Source organism: Oryctolagus cuniculus, chromosome 19 (genome assembly GCF_051225735.1).
Source record: "Oryctolagus cuniculus isolate XC-2025 breed Fujian yellow rabbit chromosome 19, ASM5122573v1, whole genome shotgun sequence".
NCBI lineage: Eukaryota > Metazoa > Chordata > Mammalia > Lagomorpha > Leporidae > Oryctolagus > Oryctolagus cuniculus.
In genome coordinates this window covers 42,493,218-42,512,203 of record NC_142885.1, presented here as the reverse complement: position 1 = coordinate 42,512,203, position 18,986 = coordinate 42,493,218, and the positions used below count along the sequence as shown (strand labels likewise).

General features: G+C 48.1%; 1 protein-coding gene and 1 pseudogene across 5 annotated transcripts in view; one reads left to right on the top strand and one right to left on the bottom strand.

Moving 5' to 3' along the window:
- Positions 1 to 18,986, top strand: part of SRCAP (Snf2 related CREBBP activator protein) — a 47,467-nt gene that overhangs the window by 20,459 nt on the left and 8,022 nt on the right. For 2 of the 5 annotated variants that reach the window (XM_070064857.2, XM_070064858.2), the window contains exons 17-27: positions 3,243 to 3,379; positions 3,467 to 3,653; positions 6,316 to 6,485; positions 6,868 to 7,133; positions 7,332 to 7,619; positions 8,131 to 8,295; positions 8,568 to 8,753; positions 8,971 to 9,237; positions 9,595 to 11,099; positions 16,418 to 16,683; positions 16,820 to 17,022. In XM_070064857.2, the coding sequence (XP_069920958.2) occupies positions 3,243 to 3,379; positions 3,467 to 3,653; positions 6,316 to 6,485; positions 6,868 to 7,133; positions 7,332 to 7,619; positions 8,131 to 8,295; positions 8,568 to 8,753; positions 8,971 to 9,237; positions 9,595 to 11,099; positions 16,418 to 16,683; positions 16,820 to 17,022 (3,640 nt within the window). Of the gene's footprint in view, positions 1 to 3,242; positions 3,380 to 3,466; positions 3,654 to 6,315; positions 6,486 to 6,867; positions 7,134 to 7,331; positions 7,620 to 8,130; positions 8,300 to 8,567; positions 8,754 to 8,970; positions 9,238 to 9,594; positions 11,100 to 16,417; positions 16,684 to 16,819; positions 17,023 to 18,986 lie in introns of those variants that run through there. The other 3 variants (XM_070064861.2, XM_070064862.2, XR_016225860.1) reach the window with 2 other exon arrangements.
- On the bottom strand, positions 2,103 to 2,197 carry LOC127487918 (small nucleolar RNA U13; annotated as a pseudogene).

Here is an 18,986-nt window from a genome sequence, read left to right as displayed (position 1 = left end):
TTGGCCACAACAGCCGGGGCTGTGCCGATCCAAAGCCAGGAGCTAGGAGCTTCTTCTGGGTCTCCCATGTGCATGCAGGGACCCAAGAACTTGGGCCATCTTCCACTGCTTTCTCAGGCCATAGCAGAGAGCTGGAATGGAATTGGAGCAGCCGGGACTCGAACTGGCGCCCATATGGGATGCTGGCACTTCAGGCCAGGGTGTTAACCCGCTGAGCCACAGTGCCGGCCCCTCCTTGTTTCTTTAATTATGTTTTCATCCCTGTTTTCTTTGAGTAGAACTAAATAGCAGTGAGTTCTTGCTTATATTTCTCTTTATCTGGGTTTCTTCAATTTCTTATTTATTGTTGGTTTGTGTGCTCTGTCCCTGCCCTCCACACAGGGAGGGTAGATGGTCATCCTTGGGTCCTCCTTTGCCCAGCTTTCAAATAACACTTTCCAGCGCTCTGATCTTTACTTTGTGTCTTTTCAGTTTGTCTCACAGGCATACTCATTCTGAGGGCTTTGACTGTTTCCTATGTGATAATGATTCCCCAATTTGTATTTTTAATATTTTAATTGTTTTTAAAGATTTATTTTATTTATTTGAAATGCAGAGTTTGGGAGGGAGATACCTTCCATCTACTGGTTCACTCCCCAGATGGCCCCAGCAGCTAGGGCTGGTCCAGGCTAGAGTGAGGAGCTTCATCTGGGTCTCCCACATGGGTGCAGAGGCAAGGACTATGGGCCATCTTCCTCTGCTTCCCCAAGAACATTAGCAGGGAGCTGGATTGAAAGTAGAGCAGCTGGTAGGCCGGCGCCGCGGCTCAACAGGCTAATCCTCCGCCTTGCAGTGCCGGTACACCGGGTTCTAGTCCCGGTCGGGGCGCCGGATTCTGTCCTGGTTGCCCCTCTTCCAGGCCAGCTCTCTGCTATGGCCCAGGAGTGCAGTGGAGGATGGCCCAAGTCCCTGGGCCCTGCACCCCATGGGAGACCAGGATAGCACCTGGCTCCTGCCTTCAGATCAGCGCAATGTGCTGAGGGTGAACCAACGGCAAAAGGAAGACCTTTCTCTCTGTCTCTCTCACTGTCCACTCTGCCTGGTTAAAAAAAAAAAAAAAAAAGTAGAGCAGCTGGGACTCCAACTGGCACCCATATTGGATACTGGTGCTGCAGGCTGGGGCTTTAACCCTCTGCGCCACAACGCTGGCCCCCAGTCCTTTAATTTTCTAGATGTCTTGACCTATATTTAAATTTATGACTTGATATCCTCAAGTGAAAGTTCCTCTTGAATTAAATCAGTTCTAAGGCAGGTATGTCTCCTTAAAACCTGTTGTCGCCACCCCATCTTTGTCAGTGACACCCTCATTTGGTAAACCAAGCAAGAAGTCCTAAGTGTTCCTTAACTACTCTTCCTTCACTTAACCTCCATTCTTTCACTTTTGTGTCACTATAGACATTGATGGTTGTGTCCTATTAAATTTCATATTTTGAGATTACAGATTTTTTTTTGGTAAATATTTGTTTTTGTTTGAAAGGCAGTTACAGAGAGAGAAAGATCTTGCATTCACATCCTCTGGTTCACTCCCCCATTGGCTGCATGGCCAAGTCTGGGCCAGGCTGAAGTCAGGAACCAGGAGCTTCTTCCAAGTCTGCCATGTGGGTGCAGGGGCCCAAGCAGTTGGGCCATTCTCCATAGCTTTCTCAGGTGCCATTAGTAGGGAGCTGGAACAGAAGTGGAACAGCCAAGATTTGAACTGACTCCCATATGGGATGCCCACACTGCAGGTGGTGGCTTTACCTGATAGGCTACAGTGCTGGCCCCGGGTTACAGATTTGTTTTTGGTTTTCTATCCTTTCTTTTTCTTTTTCTTTTTTTTTTTTTTGTTTCTTTTTTTTTCCTTTTTCACGTCAGATAGGTCATGTGCCGGTGTCATAACAAGGTTTAAGGCTAGCTCTCTGCTGTGGCCAGGGAGTGCAGTGGAGGATGGCCCAAGTGCTTGGGCCCTGCACCCCATGGGAGACCAGGAGAAGCACCTGGCTCCTGCCATCAGAGGCCATTGGAGGGTGAACCAACGGCAAAGGAAGACCTTTCTGTCTCTCTCCCTCACTGTCCACTCTGCCTGTCCAAAAAACAAAAAACAAGGTTTAGAGGGCAGCACATCTCACACAGCTGTGTGAGCAACCCAGTCATTACACTTATGAACCACAAAAAGGATCCGTTTTCTATCCTTTCAAGGCTGCAGGTTTTTTTTCTCAGCTTCTCTCCTGGATTTATTTTTGTAATCCTGGAAACTTACACATACTCTTTTTTATTTTTTTTTAAGATTAATTTATTGGGCTGTTGCTGTGGCATAGCAGGTAAGGCCTCTCTGCCTGCAGTGCTGGCATCCCATATGGGCCTGGTTCAAGTCCCGGATAGTCCACTTTAAATTCAACTCTCTGCTATGGCCTGGGAAAACAGTAGAAGATGGCCCAAGTCCTTGGGCCCCTGCACCCACGTGGGAGACCCGGAGGAAGCTGCTGGCTCCTGGCTTCAGATCGACCCAGCTCTGGCTATTGCAGCCATTTGGTGAGTGAACCAGTGGATGGAAGGCCTCTCTCTCTACCTGTCTCTGTAACTCTGCCTATGAAATAAAATAATATTAAAAAAAAAAAAAGATTGATTTATTTGAAAGGCAGAATCACAGAGAGGGGAAAAGCGAGCAGTCTTCCATCTGCTGGTTCACTGCCCAACTAGCTGCAATGGCCAGGGCTGAGCCAGGCAGAAGCCAGGAGTTTTGTCTCTCACATGGGTGCAGGGGCCCAGGGACTTTGGCCGTTTTCCACTGCTTTCCCAGGGCATTAGTATCAGAAGTGTCGCAGCCAGGACTTGAACCAGCTCCCATATCAGATGCTGGCATTGCAGGTGGGAGCTTAATCCACTACATCACAGCACTGGCCCCAGCACACACTTTTCAAACTGTAGTTTCTCTCTCCAGCGTATTAGCTGATCTAGGTTCAGTGCTGCTTTCTGTCACTTTGTAGGTTGTGCTGTTGTTATCCTTGTGTCTGTCTCCATTAGCAGACAGTTCCCTGAGAGAGGGCTTGCATCTGACTCATCTCTGTGTGGTTGGTGTCTGGCATACCGCCTGACGCCATGAGTGTTTGCTGATGGGCTAACCCAGCATTCTACTGAATGTCAGGCCAAGACTCAGCTAGAGGGGAAGGCTGGGGCTTAGTGGCCGCTCTTCTCCGTTCAGCCTCCTGCCTATTTGCTTTTAGGTTTTGCGACCTTTTCTGCTGCGCCGAGTTAAAGTGGATGTTGAGAAGCAGATGCCTAAAAAGTATGAGCACGTTATCCGCTGCCGGCTCTCCAAACGCCAGCGCTGTCTCTATGATGACTTCATGGCACAGACGACGTAAGGGAGGGATGAGAGGTCCTGGAATCCCATGTTGGAGTGCATGTGACTGTCACCATGTCTCATTCATTTTTCTTCTCTTCCCAGAACTAAGGAGACACTAGCCACAGGCCATTTCATGAGTGTCATCAACATTTTGATGCAGCTGCGAAAAGTTTGCAATCATCCAAATCTGTTTGATCCTCGACCTGTTACCTCCCCCTTTATCACCCCAGGCATCTGCTTCAGCACCGCCTCTCTGGTGCTAAGGGCTACTGATGTCCACCCTCTTCAGGTAAGTAGTTCCTCACAAGGCTGTTGGCTCTGTACCGACCCTGTGTCTCTTTGTTTAGGCTGGGATTTGACTTTTGCATCTGTACTACTTCCCTTATTTCCAGTGCTTAGTCCAGTTCTCTTGTTTCATAATTTTCTAGCAGTGTGGCTTTTGGCAAATTCCTTAACCCCTAACCTGAGTCTTTCTAGTCTGTCAAAACAGTGACTGTAAGGCCTACTCTGATCTGTGAATTGAGTTAATATTTTGGAAATGCCAAGACCTACATTTGGCATATTTATAGATACTTTGTAAATAATTGGTTTTCTTAACTCTTTCCCTCTTTTTGACTATGCCCCTAATTTTTTTTAATTACAGTGAAATACATGTACAAATTTCACATTTTAATGAGTTTTGTGTGTGTAGTCCAGTAGCATTAAGTATGTTCACATTATTACGCACCTGTCACCACCATACATCGCCAGCACTTCTCATCTTCCACTTGGAAACTCCATGCCTGTTAAACATCCCCCTTCCAGCACAGTACTGGGATCCAGCAGTCTACTTTTCTGTCTCTGAATTGAACTGCTTTCAGTACTTTTGTTAATGGAATCATGAAGTACTTATCTTTATAAAAAGTGCATATCATTAGAAAACTATGTATGGATTTCATTTTTTTTTTCACCAAAATAGGTTTATCTTTTTTTTTTTTTTTTTAACGATTTATTTACTTGAAAGGCAGCGTTACTGAGGCAGAAGCAGGGGGGCGTATTTCCATCCACTGGTCCACTACCCAAATGGCCTCAATAGCTGGAGCTGGGCTGATTGGAAGCCAAAAGCCAGGAGCCAGGAGCTTCTTTTGGGTCTCCCATGCGAGTGCAGGGGCCCAAGGACTTGGGCCATCTTCCATTGCTTTCTCAGGCCATAGCAGAGAGCTGGATCGGAAGTGGAGCAGCCAGGACTTGAAGCGGCACCCATATAGGATGCAGGCACTGCAGGTGGAGGCTTTACCTGTTAGGCCACAGTGCTGGCCCTGTTTTATTTCAATATGAAGTTTTGATTTTTTTTTTTTTAAGATTTATTTTTTTTTTTATTTGAAAGAGTTACAAAAGAGAGATAGAGCCAGAGAGAGAGAGGTCTTCCATTCCATTGGTTCACTCCCCAAATGACCGTAGCGGTAGGAGCTGAGCTGATCCAAAGCCAGGAGCTTCTCCCAGGTCTCCCATATGGGAGCAGGGGCCCAAGAACTTGGGTCATCTTCTACTGCTTTCTCAGGCCATAGCAGAGAGCTGGATCAGAAGAGGAGCAGCTGGGACTCTAACTGGTGCCCATATGGGATGCTGGTGCTGCAGGCTGGAGCTTTAACCCACTGCTCCACAGTGCTCACTCTGATTTTTTTTTAAAGATTTTTGAAAATTATGTGTTTGAAAAACAGAGTGACCTAAAGAGAAAAAGGACTTTCAGTCTGTTGGCTCAGATGACTGCAGCCAGGAGCCCAGGAACTCCATTTGTGTTCCACATGGGTGCAGAGGCCTGAGTACTTGGCTGTCTTCTGCTGCTTCCCCAGGTGCATTAGCTAGCACCGGGCTGCATTGGAAGTGGAGCAGTCGGGACTCAAAACCAGCGCTCCAGAAATCAGATGTGGGCACTGCAGGTTATGGCTTAACTGTTGTGCCACAATGCTGACCCCTTATGTTTGTGGGGGTTTTTATTTGAATGACAAAATTTTTTAATTTGATGGTTCTTTTTGAGATGTCCACAACAGCGTGGGCTGGCCAGACAGCTGAGGCTGGGAGCTTGGAACTCAATAATCTGGATCTTTCATGACCTGGACAGAGAACCAACTACCTGAGCTGTCATCTGCTCTCTGTTCGGAAGGCAGCCTGATCAGGGAGTTGGAATTGGAAGCAGAGCTGGAACTGGACCCCAGGCACTCCAGTTGGAGATATGGGCATTTCAGATACCCGCTCCTAAACTTTTAATCCCAGTTTTTCACAAACTTTTGGAACTGTTGCATATGTCACACTTTGCTTATCCTTTTATTTATTGATGGACACTTGGATTGTTGTCAACTTACGAACTGTGAACTTGGGGGTGTATAAATACTGCTTCCTGTTTGGGTATAGATCCACAGTAAAATCACTCTGTTATATGCTTTGTATTGCTTATGTTTTGAGGAACTGCCAAAATGTTTTCCCTAGTAGCTCTATGTTTTTACATTCCCATGAGCAATGCACAGGGTTCTGGTTTCTCTGCATACTGGCCTAAGGATGTGTTTTTGGTAATTGCCATGTTAATGAGTATCTCATTGTGGTTTTGATTTGTGTCTCTTTGACTAATAACGTTGAGCCTTTTACATATACTTATTGGGCATTTGTGTATCTTCTTTGGAGACCTGTCTATTCAAGGCCTTGCTGATTTTTTAAAAATCAGGTAATTTGGTTGAATTGTTGAGTTACAGTAGGTAAGCCCTTATCAGATACATGGTTTGTAAATATTTCAGCCCATTCTGTGGGTTGCATTCTCACTCAGTTGATAATGTCCATCGGTGTGCAAATGTTTAAATTTTAGTGTATCCCTGTTTATCCTTTTTTCTTTTATTACCTGTGCTTTTGGTGTCATATCCAAGAAATCATTCTCAAATTGGCCTCTGTGACAGTTTGCTTTGTATTCCTTCTTGTGGCAGCGAATAGACATGGGTCGGTTTGACCTCATTGGCCTGGAGGGTCGTGTTTCTCGATACGAGGCTGACACATTTCTGCCCCGGCACCGCCTCTCCCGCCGGGTCCTGCTAGAGGTGGCTACTGCTCCTGACCCCCCACCCCGGCCCAAGCCCGTCAAGATGAAGGTCAACAGGTACCAGGACGAAGGCCTGAAGGGATAGATTCTTAGGAAGAGTGGCTCTTGCTGGATGGAGAGGATGGGAGTGTGGGGAAAAGCTGGAGGCCTCGGCTAGAGTGTTGATAAGGGATAGGTGCAACGTGCTGTGGGGGATTGGTGGAGAGTAATGGGGAGAGGCCCTTGTGTTTGTCATGGGTTGTTCCCACCCCCCTACCTCTCCCATAGTCTCTCTCCTTGGTGCTTTCTGATGATCTTGGGTTTCTTTCTGTCATTTTTCTTCGAGTCTCTTTTCTTTCCTCTCTTTGTTTTTATGATCTCTGTCTGACTCATGTTCTTTGTTTCGTTTCCTCCTCATTTTCCTTCCCTCTTTATTCTTTTGATTTTGTTTTTCTCGTAGGATGTTGCAGCCTGTCCCCAAGCAAGAAGGCCGTACAGTGGTGGTGGTGAATAGTCCACGGACGCCCGTAGGCCCTGTCCCCATCCGACCCCCTCCAGGCCCTGAGCTCTCAGCTCAGCCCACCCCTGGCCCAAGTCCCCCAGTGCTGCCAGCACCACTGATGGTGTCAGCCCCGCCTGCCGGACCCCCACATATTCCTGCATCCCGGACCCCTGGTCCTGTTCTCTTGCCTCCACTGCAGCCGAACAGTGGTCCTCTTCCTCAGGGTGAGTTGAAAGGGGTCATGGGTGGTGTCCAAAAAAGTCATTCAAACTGGGGAAGAAATAATGAAATTAATGGTTTGAGGAGCTGGGCTGGGGACAAGGACCTGGTGTTTGATGGATTGCTAGAGAATGTGGAGGCTTCTGGGACCAGGCTTAGATTAATCAGGGTGTGTCTGACAGGTGTTCACTCTGTGTCTGCAGTGTTGCCATCCCCCCTGGGGGTCCTGAGTGGGACCTCAAGGCCTCCGACGCCAACTCTGTCCCTGAAGCCAGCCCCGCCTGCCCCAGTTCGCCTGAGTCCAGCCCCACCCCCAGGCTCCTCTAGCCTGTTGAAGCCCCTGACTGTGCCACCAGGCTACACTTTCCCTCCTGCTGCTGCAACTACCACCTCTGCCACCACTGTGACTGCTGCCACCACAGCAGTGCCAGCTCCAGCTCCTGCCCCACAGCGCCTCATCCTGTCTCCTGATATGCAGGCTCGTCTGCCCTGTAAGTTCCCAGGGCTCTCTAGTGAGGGACTGGAGATGGGAGGAAGGCTTGTTCCTGTGCTAGGGATCTGGAAGAGAAAAGCTTAGGAACATGATAGGTTCAAAGTTTAGGCAGCTAATAGATATTAGGTATTTTGCCAGACCCTGGTAAGTCATATTTAAGAGCTCTAAGGAAGTTGGCTGGGGAGATGACAGTGGATGAGTAAATAAGGGTCAACCTAGACCTAGCAACAGATGGTTCAGTCATCTTGGAGAAGAGCCACATGGAGCAGGAGGTGGCAGCTAGCTCGGTCTGGTAGCAGGCCCTTAGAGAATGTTAAGCTGGCTAAGTAGACCATGAAGTGGAGAGTAGTATCTACCGTGCGTGAGAAGCCAAGAGGCTGAGTGTCTGGGGATGTGGGAAGTTGTGGGAAAGACCTGGAGGAACTGGTAAGGGCTGTGTGCTGCGTGTGGGTCTGTGAAGCGCTGAGCAGCTTGAGCCCTGTGTACAGTAAAGCCTTCTCTCTTTGTAGCAGGTGAAGTGGTCAGCATCGGGCAGTTAGCCTCACTGGCGCAGCGTCCAGTGGCTAGTGCAGGTGGAAGCAAACCTCTCACCTTCCAAATCCAGGGCAACAAGCTGACTTTGACTGGTGCCCAGGTGCGCCAGCTTGCTGTGGGGCAGCCCCGCCCGCTGCAAAGTAGGTAAAACCCACCCCCTGTCCTGCCTTTTTCCTCCTCTTCCCCTGTCCCCTTGTTTTTGTGGCTCTTTTTAGATGTCAGCCTTTGTGTTCCTTTCCCTAGCTTTTGGTGGGTGGGACCGAGGGGAATGGTTAGAGGGTGTTTCTTGATGGAGAAGAGGTCATTTCAGAGTTAATCCCTCTCTGTTCTTTCCCTCTCCTCTTGCCATTGCCTCTGCCCTCCTCCGGCTGATAGCTGCTTCTCTCTCTCTTTCTCTCTTCCCTTAACCCAGGGAATGTGGTGCATCTCGTGTCAGCAGGGGGGCAGCACCACCTCATCAGCCAGCCTGCCCATGTGGCCCTCATCCAGGCCGTGGCCCCGACCCCTGGCCCCACCCCTGTCTCTGTGCTGCCTTCTTCGACCCCCAGCACCACCCCCGCCCCCACAGGCCTCAGCCTTCCGCTTGCTGCTAACCAGGGTGAGGCTCCTGGCCTTCCTACTTACTTAGCCCTTGCTGGCCTTGTCTCTCCAGGCGTGTGCTGGGCTACTGTCTGTCTAGCCTTCCCTCTGTGTTGTTTTCCCTTGCCAGTATCTCTAATATCTGTCTGCCACCCTCTCCTACCCCTGGATTTCTTCCATCCTTTGGGTCTCTTGTTTCTTTTCTACCTTCCCCTCAATGTAGCTTCCTCTTACAGTGCCACCCACCATGGTGAATAATACAGGCGTGGTGAAGATTGTAGTGAGACAGGCCCCTCGGGATGGACTGACTGCTGTTCCTCCGTTGGCCCCAGCACCCCGGCCTCCGAGTTCTGGGCTTCCAGCTGTGTTGACTCCACGCCCCACGTTGACCCCTGGCCGCCTTCCCTCACCTACTCTGGGTCCTGCCCGGTCTCCCATTCCCACGACCACTCTGGTGAGGCCTCTTCTCAAGCTGGTCCATGGTTCTTCGCCTGAAGTCAGTGGTGAGTCCAGGTGTTGGAGGCCAGGAAGTTTTCGTCAGGAGTGTAGATGAGATGGGGTGGCCTTGAAGGTTTCTTAGTGACATTGGATCCTTTCGTTATCAACATACTGCCTTGATTTTGCAGTAGTCCCCAGAACTGGGCTACTACCTAAGCTGTAACCCAATTCCAAGCATGTGTTGGAACCTTGGAGGGGAAGAATGTTACGTTGTCAAATTCCTTGGATTTTTTTTACTTCATGTTGTGAGAATGATGGCTTTCTAGGAAACAGGTTGCTTAGGGTCTCAGGGGAACGGTGGGACAGGGTAGTAGAAAGGTCAAGAGCAGAATTCTGAGCTAACTTGTCCTCTGTCTCCACAGCTTCAGCACCCGGAGCTGCTCCCTTGACCATCTCTTCTCCGCTCCATGTGCCATCCTCACTCCCTGGGTCAGCCTCTTCTCCCATGCCAATTCCCAACTCCTCTCCCCTTGCTAGTTCTGTGCCCTCGACAGTCCCAGTCCCAGTCCCAGTGTCATCGGCACTCCCCATCTCTGTCCCCACCACGCTTCCTGCCTCGACTCCGCTAACCATCCCCATCTCAGCCCCCTTGCCTGTTTCGGCATCGGGTCCAGCTCTTTTGACCAATGTGACTCCAGCACTGGCACCAGTTGTCTCAGCAGCGCCTGGACCTCCCTCTTTGGCACCAGCTGCAGCTTCTCCGTCAGCGTCAGCCTTGACTCTAGGTTTGGCCACAGCTCCGTCCCTGTCCCCATCTCAGACACCTGGTCACCCTCTGTTGTTGGCTCCCACCTCTCCACATGTTCCAGGGTTGAGCTCAGCTGTGGCCCCAGCGTGCTCGCCGGTCCTGGTGCCAGCTTCAGCTCTGGCCAGTCCTTTTCCAGCAGCGCCAAATCCAGCTCCAGCCCAGGCTTCCCTTCTGGCTCCAGCACCTTCTGCATCTCAGGCTTTGGCCAACCCTCTGGCTCCTATGGCGGCTCCACAGACAGCAATCCTGGCTCCTCCAGCTCCTTCTCTGGCTCCTCTTCCAGTCCTGGCTCCATCACCAGGTCCTGCTCCCATCCTGGCTCCATCACAGACTCCGGTTCCAGTTATGGCTCCATCATCTACTCCAGGAACCCCTTTAGCTTCAGCTTCTTCACTGGTGCCAACCTCAACTCCTATGTTGGCTCCGCCATCAACTCAAACCATGGTACCAGCCCCAGTTCCGTCACCTCTCCCGAGCCCAGCTTCTACGCAGACACTGGCCCTAGCCCCGGCTTTAGCATCCACTCTTGGTGGCTCGTCTCCATCTCAGACACTTTCTTTGGGCATGGGGAACCCCCAGGGGCCCTTTCCAACTCAGACATTGTCATTGACTCCAGCATCATCCTTGCTACCAACTCCAGCCCAGACACTGTCTTTGGCACCAGGACCGGCACTAGGCCCAACGCAGACGCTGTCTTTGGCTCCAGCAGCGCCTCTGGCTCCAGCTTCTCCGATGGGCCCGGCCCCAGCTCACACGCTGACTTTGGCTCCGGCATCGTCATCTGCTTCACTCCTGGCCCCAGCTTCAGTACAGACACTGACCCTGAGCCCTGCCCCGGTTCCAGTGCCCGCCCTGGGCCCAGCTGCAGCTCAGACTCTGGCACTGGCCCCAGCGTCAACACAGGCCCCAGCTTCCCAGGCATCTTCCCTCGTGGTTTCGGCATCTGGCACCTCCCCCTTGCCTGTCACCATGGTATCCCGACTGCCTGTTCCCAAGGATGAGCCTGAAACACTGACTTTGCGCTCTGGTCCCCCCAGCCCTCCCTCCACTGCTACCTCGTTCAGTGGCCCCCGGCCTCGACGCCAGCCCCCCCCACCACCTCGTTCCCCTTTCTATCTGGTAAGTTGTACTTCCTCACAGGAGAGGGCATTGGAACTTAGTTTCTCTGGAGTGTTGGTAGATAGGAACGGAATGTCTCTTGACACGTTACAAAGCCTAGTGCTATGGACCAAGTACTCAAGGGACAGTTGGACAAGTTCCTTTTTTTCTCTGAGCCTATACTGTCCTGTGCAAAATGGGAATAATTTGTGTTCTGCCTTCCCCAGGGTTAATTAAGGGCTGAATGTGCTTTAGAAATATGAATTGCTGATGGATTCAAGGTGTTTTTGTTATCAGTGGTCTCTTTGAGTCTTGCTTACTCTTCTGAATGTTGGCATGTAATTGCCTCATTTTACAGATGAGGTGACTGGCCCACTAGATGTTCTGAAAGTTACATAATTTGTGAGGACACAGATGTGCTCCTGTTCCCCAAAAGAGGCAGTCTTCAGAAATGAAAGTTTCCTCAGTTGCTGAAACCGTCACCATTACCAAGTATTAAACTCCAGTGGACTGAGGGACACCATAAATACACCTTGCTGGGATCATGATTCTCTGACCTTGACAGTCACCTCTTACTAGTTTTTGTCTCCATAGTGATAAGTGGGCAAAAAAATAACTTTGTTCCCTGTTCTTTCGTGAGTTTTCTGTTGGCCATTTTCCTCTACATTACATGTGATTTCATGTGTATATGAATGAGTTGAACTCATCGCTCAGCTTAGAGCTTAGTGCACGAATTTAAGAAAGGTCCAGTGAGCCCCTCCTGCCCCTCTGTCGTTCTTGTGTTATCAAAGCCACTGCTTAAATTTTGCTTCAGCCCGACTTCACCACTGTCCGTCAGTGCCACTGGCTCTGCGTTTGGTCTTTTCCAGACGCTTCCAGGTTGGCCCTGGCTGATGATAAATAGGAGGGAGAGGCCGTGGTCTGCTGAATTGTGATTTTTCTCTGTAGTTTGGTACAGGTTGAACATCATTAATCTAAAATCCTGCTTCAAAATCTGTAACTTTTTGAGAGCCAACCTGATGCTCAAAAAATTTCATAGTTTATAATAATCTGGATTTCAGAGTTCTGGATTAGCACTGCTCAGCAGAGTGAAGTCTGTGCAAATGTTGCCTATTGAAAAGAATGAGACCATGGCCTCTCTAAAATCCAAAAAACAACAGTTCCAAGCATTTTGGTTATAGGATATTAAAGTTGTCATAGGTGCTTGCCACTTTTTTTCTTAAACAATATAATGTACAAGTTACGTATCATACAACTCACCCTACTGATAGCGTACAGTTGGTGACTTTTTAGTGTATTCATAGGGGTAGGCATTCAGCCTATTGGCTAAGGTGCCTGTGTCCCACATTGTAGGATGTGAGTTCAGTTCCTAGCTGCAGCTCTGGATTCCAGCTTCCTTGGAAGCTCAAATAATTAAGTTCCTTCCACCCATGTTGGAGATGTGGATTGAATTCCCATTGCCTGGCTTCAGTCCAGCCCTCCTCTATGTGTATATGTATGTATATATACACATAAAATCTATCCAGAGAGTTGTGCAACCATCACTACAATAAATTTTAGAGCCTTTCCATGGGCCCGGAAAGAAACCCAGCATCTCTTAGCCATCACCCCCTTTGCCCTTGATCACTGTTAGCCCTAGACAACCTATTTTCTGTGTGTAGATTTGCCTCTGGGTTCTGCAAAAATTCATGAAAAATGAATATCATGAAAAACCACATGGATTTCAAATTTTCTGTAGCCAGATAAACTTTTTAATTCCATTTCCCATGAACTTTTTTTTTTTTTTTTTTAAGATTTATTTATTTATTTGAAAGGCAGAGTTACAGAAAGGCAGAGAGGTCTTCCATCCGCTGGTTCACTCCCCAAATGGCCACAACAGCCAGAGCTGAGCCAATCTGAAGCCAGGAGCCAGGAGCTTCTGGGTCTCCCATGCAGGTGCAGGGGCCCAAGGACTTGGGCCATCTTCTGCTGCTTTCCCAGGCCATAGCAGAAAGCTGGATTGGAAATGGAGCAGCTGGGACTCGAATTGGCATCTATATGAGATGCGGGCACTGCAGGCGGTGGCTTTTACCTGCTGTGCCACAGTGCTGGCCCCTCCCATGAACTTTTTGAAATTCTCTTTTATGTTGTCTTTGTGATGACTTTCAGTTAGCATGTTTTTGAGGTTCAGTAGTGTTACAGTATATGTCAGTACTTCATTTCTTTGTTGTTGAATAATTTTCCATTGTGGATAGACTACGTTTTATGTATCTGCTGGTCAGCTGATGGAGACATTCGTGTTGTTTCTACTCTTTGGCTGTTCTGAATAATGATGCTATGAACATTTCACATATAAATTTTGGTGTGGATGTGTTTTCAGAAGCTTAAACGTAATATAGGGAGCAGAATTGCTGGGTTACATGGTAACTGTGTTTACCCGACTTTTTTTTATGTTTATTTATTTGAAAGGCAGAGTTACATAGAGAGAAGGAGAGAGAGTGAGCGTGCATGCTTCCACCTGCTGGTTCACTCCCAAAATGCCACAATGTCTGGAGCTGGGTCGGACTAAAGGCAGGAGCTAGAAGCTTCTTCCAGGTCTCCCATGTGGGTGCAGGGGCCCAAGCACTTGGACCATCTTTTACTACTTTCCCAGGCACATGAGCAGGGAGCTAGATCAAAAGTGGAGCAGCTAGGATTTGTACTGACTCCCATGTGGGATGTCCATAAGCGGAGGCTTAACCTTCTATGCCACATTGCACCCCTGCCAAACTATTTTCTAAAGTGGTTGCACCATTTGACATTCCTCCAACAGTCTGTGAGGGTTTTTATTTCTTCACTTTTTCCTTAACACCTTTTTTTTTTTTTTTTTTTTTTAATTTATTGATATAAGAGACAGACGGAGCTTCCTATCTTGCTGATTGACTCCCCAAGTGCACACAGTAGCTGGGGAGATGGAGTTAGGAGCTGGGGATTTAATCCAAGTCTCCCATGTGGCAGGACCCCAAGTACTTGAGCCATCACTGCTGCCTCCCAGGGTCTTCAGTGGCAGAAAGCTGGAATTAGGATTTGGGGGTGGCTGTTGAATCCAGGCACCCCAATAGGGGATGCAGTTGTCTCAATCAGCAGCTTAACCATTGTGTCAAATGCTTTTCCCTCATTTGTCCTTTTGGTTCTAGTCGTATTCGTATTATAGCCATTGTAGTGTGAAGAGTCTCATGGATTTACTTTTTTTTTTTTTTTTTTCCAAAAGATTGATTGATTTGTTTGAAAGAGTTAGAGGGAGAGACAGAGATCTTCCATCCACTGGTTCACTCCCCACATGGTTGCAACAGCCAGGGCTGAGTGAGGCTGAAGCTAGGAGCCAAGAGCTTCATGTGGATCTCCTGTATGGGTAGCAGGGGCCCAAACACTTGAGCCAACCTCCTTTGCTTTTCCCAGGCCATTAGCAGGGAGCTGGATCAGACGTGAACCAGCGCCCAGGACGTGAACTGGCACCCATATGGGATGCTGGCGTGGCTGATGGTGGCTTTACCCACTACACCACAGCATTGGCCCTTCTTGTTAGCGGTTTTGATTTTGCATTTCTCTATTGGCTAATGTTTATCCTGTTTTTATGTGGTTATTGGCCGTTTGTGTATCTTTGAAGAAATATCTATTCAAGTTATTTTACTTTTTTTTAATGGGTTTTCATTTTTTTTTTATTGAGTTGTAAGAGGTCTTTCTGTGTTCTAGGTCAAGTTCCTTTTCTCTGTTTTCGGATGTTATGATTTATAGACATTTTCTCCTTTGCTGCTATGGGGAGCTGGCCTATATTGACTTTCCTCTGCTAGGATGCTTTTTTATCTCACCTTACACACTCCCACCAAGATCTGAAGCTTAAGGTAGCAGGCAGATAGGGAGAGTTGGGACACTTCTTTTTTCATGCCCGTATCCTGGAGAGTCCAGTCTCTCATTAATCCATTCTATTAACAGATCAATTTATTTGGAGCCTATTTTGTGCCATAGATGGATTTAGATACTGAGTGATTGTAGTGTGCAGGATGATACAGTTCATGTTTCATGAGGCTTACAGCACAGTAGGTAGAAGACATTGGTCAAATTCAAGTAATCATACAGATGTCTAGCTACAAGTGTGATGAGTGTACAGACTGTGGGACTTGCAGCCCTGAGCTGGGCGAGGATTGGGTCGAAGTCATATAGGCATTGCCCTTCTTTCTCAGGGTGACGTTGATAACTGGAGGTCAGGTTAACTGTCCCATCTCACCCCATTCCAGTCTGGCCCTTGCTGAAAGGGCTTAGCCTCCCTGTTTCCTGGTCAGCAATTTGGGGGAGAGTATTCTGATGATCATTTGAGACCTACCGCAAGAAGATGAGTTAAGTGTTAAGTGTTCTGGAATTTAAGTGTTACTCAGGACTAGTCCCACATCCCCCACTTTTTTTTTTTTTTTTTTTTTTTTTTTTTTTTTTTTTAGTTTATTTTCTTATTTATTTGAAAGAGTTACAGAGAGGCAGAGAGGTCTTCCATCTCCCCAAATGGCTGCAACGGCCAGGAGCTTCTTTCAGGTCCCCTACGCAGGTGCAGAGGCCCAAGAACTTGAGCCATCTTCTACTGCTTTCCTAGGCCATAGCAGAGAGCTGGGTTGGAAGTAGAGGAGCCAGGACTCCAACCAGTGCCCATATGGGATGCCAGCACTGCAGGCCACAGCTTCACCTGCTACACCACAACATCACCATTCCCCACCCCCCCCCCCCATCCCCATCATTCTACAAACATGTTGGAATGTAGGTCTTATTTTGATTATCCAGGAATTCTGCTTTGGTAGCATATGAGAATATGAATTTTCTGTAGTGGAGAAATTTCACTTAATATTATGTGAAAGCAACAATTCTTAATGATAACTTGGAAAACCGCAAAAAGTATAGTGTAATTTTGGATCTTACATTTCTGTCCAGAACTGTGAGGTGTTATGTTTTGTTTTAAAGATGTATTTATTGAAAAGGCTGAGAGAGAGAGAGAGACAGTGAGAGAAAGATATCTTCTATCTGCTAGTTCATTCCCCAAGTGACTTTGACAGCTGCAATGGGCCCTGGCTGACATCAGGAGCCAAGAACTCCATCTGGTTCTGCAGTGTGGGTGGCAGGGACCCAAGTACTTGAGCTACCACCTGCTGCCCCTCAGGGTGCACATCAGCAGGATGCTAGATCGGAGGCAGGACTAGACGCTTCAGTATGCGAGCAGGCTGTCCCAACCAGCAGCTTAACCGGCTGCACTACAGTGCCTGCCCCTGTTTTATGCTGCTGTGATGTGTGTTCTCAAGGACTGATCACTCTTCCTGTGTGTTTTTTTCTTTCGTCTCCAGGACTCTCTGGAGGAAAAGCGGAAGCGGCAACGATCTGAACGCCTGGAACGGATTTTCCAACTTAGTGAGGCTCATGGGGCCCTGGCACCCGTGTATGGGACTGAAGTCCTGGATTTCTGTACCCTGCCCCAACCTGTTGCCAGCCCCATCGGCCCTCGTTCTCCTGGCCCCAGCCACCCCACCTTTTGGACTTATACCGAGGCTGCCCACCGGGCTGTACTGTTTCCCCAGCAACGACTAGACCAGCTGTCAGAAATCATTGAGAGGTTGGCAGGGCTAAGTGCTAATGGGGAGCGGGTCTTGGGGCTTCAGAGTGGCTGTAGTGCTTAGGGCTGGTGAAGGTGTTAATCTCTGGGGCATTTCAGAATTCCATCTTTGACACTGCGTGCCTTTTTTACACAGGTTCATCTTTGTCATGCCTCCTGTGGAGGCACCTCCCCCTTCCCTACATGCCTGCCACCCACCTCCCTGGCTGGCCCCACGTCAGGCAGCCTTCCAGGAGCAGCTGTCCTGTGAGCTCTGGCCACGAGCTCGTCCTTTGCACCGCATTGTGTGTAACATGCGCACGCAGTTCCCTGATTTGAGGCTCATCCAGTATGATTGCGGTGAGTTCCCTGGCCAGTGTGGCGTCCTTGTCCACTTTTGCTGCTGTAGCAGAGGGGTGCTGCACATCAGGTCTCAAGGGATTTCTGGAGAGCATTTTTTTAGGTTATGCTTTTGGGCCTTCTGATGGATTCTTTGCATTTAGGAAGTACATGCTGCTAATTCACTTATTCAGTAAGTAAGTGATTTATGAACATCTGTCATATTCATTTGCGATATAGAAACAAGACAGCATGGAGTTTTGTAGTGTTGCAGAGAAAAGTATGCAAGGGTTTAAATAGTAAAGTGTGGTTTGGGAAAAGCAAGGACCCTTGTATTGATCACGATGCATGTGGCTGCGCAAAACAGAGCCAACCAGGACTGGATCAAGCCACAAGGACATTATTGTTTGCTAAATGAGGAATTATGAGAATGGATGGAATGTGGTTGGTTCCACAGGAACTTAGGATCTTCTTACCTGTCTGCCTTCTCTACTATATTTTTTTATCTTTTTATTTTCATGCTTGTTTTTTCATGGCGTTAAGATGGCTGCCATAGTTTCGGGGAACATGCCAATCTAAGGAAGCAAGGGTTTTGTCGAAGCCAACACTCAATTCCTTTCGTATTTCCTTTCTTCTGTTTTATGTTGGGGGTTGGGGAGAGGGGAGAAAAGACTTTTGGCTGAACACTCTGCAACTCATTGCCCCAAACTGGGATACTTGCCCGTCCCCAGAGCAATCACTGGCACAAGGGAGTAGCGAAACGAAATCGTAGCCTTTTTGAACCAGTCATGATTTGTTTTCTGGGGTTGGGTTAGGGTCTGCGTCTCCTGGGAGCAAGTCCTCTCTGCCAGCTGTCTACAGGGCTGTTCACCAAGAATGCTGGTTGGACAGTAGTTAGCAGTTTCTGTCAAAAACCTGCATAGACATTTCTGTAGTAATGTGTTTGGAGATCGTCACCCTAGAATACACAAAAATCAGGTGTTTTTTTTTTTTTTTTTTTTTTTCAAATGAGTTCAGTTTTTTAAAAATGTTTAATAGTTAAAATCATTCAAACTAGATGGACTGAAAGTCTTTGTTGAAAGTGTTCAAAGTGGGTACAGGCATTTAATGCAACAGTTAAGAAGCTGCTTGAAAGAAAGCAGCAGAGGATGTTCCAAGTACTTGGCCCCTGCCCACCCATGGAGTTCTTGGCTGCTGGCTTTAGCCTGGCCCAGCCTGGCCGTTCATTGTGTTGTCGCCATTGGTGGAGTGAACCAGTGGGTGGAAGGTGTCTTTCTCTCACCGCCCTCTCCCCCCCAGCCCCAACTCTACTTCTCAAATGAATAATAAATAAATCTTTTTAAAAATTTAGTAAGCCATTTTAGATGCCTACAACTATTAATAGAGTTTGAGTCCTGGCGTTGCTGTCCATTCCGGCTTCTAATAAGCAATTCAGGAGGCAGCGGGTGGTGACTCAGTAATTGGGTCCCTGCTGCCAATGTGGGAGACTTGGTTTGAGTTCCTGGTACTTGGTTTTGGCCCAGGAAGTAAACCCATCAGTGGATGGGTGCTCTCTGTCTCTATCAGATAAAAATGTAAAGGCAACATTGGCAACAGCAACAACAGAAACACTAAGTGACTTAACAGTGTTACAGATGTTACTTCCGGTTTGCTGGGAGGTTGAACTAGATAACCTCAGGAAATCCTGTCTGGCTTTGTAGTTTTTGGAACAAATTCCTGTCTTTAAGTCATGGTTTTGTTGATGTCCTGTGAATCTGTTCTGTGACTATTGTAGTACTTCGAGATCCCTTGCTTATAAACCATTGGTTATTCTGTTTGTCCCCCCGGTGGTCCATATTATCCTACCCTGTTAGAGAAGTTATATCCCAGGCAAGAGCAGACTGAAGGGAAGAAAATGTTTGGAGCTCAGTATTTTTGATTCCTCAGGCTGTTTGGAACTTGACTCTAAGCTTTGATTGTCTTTCAACCACAGCCGTCCAGTGCTG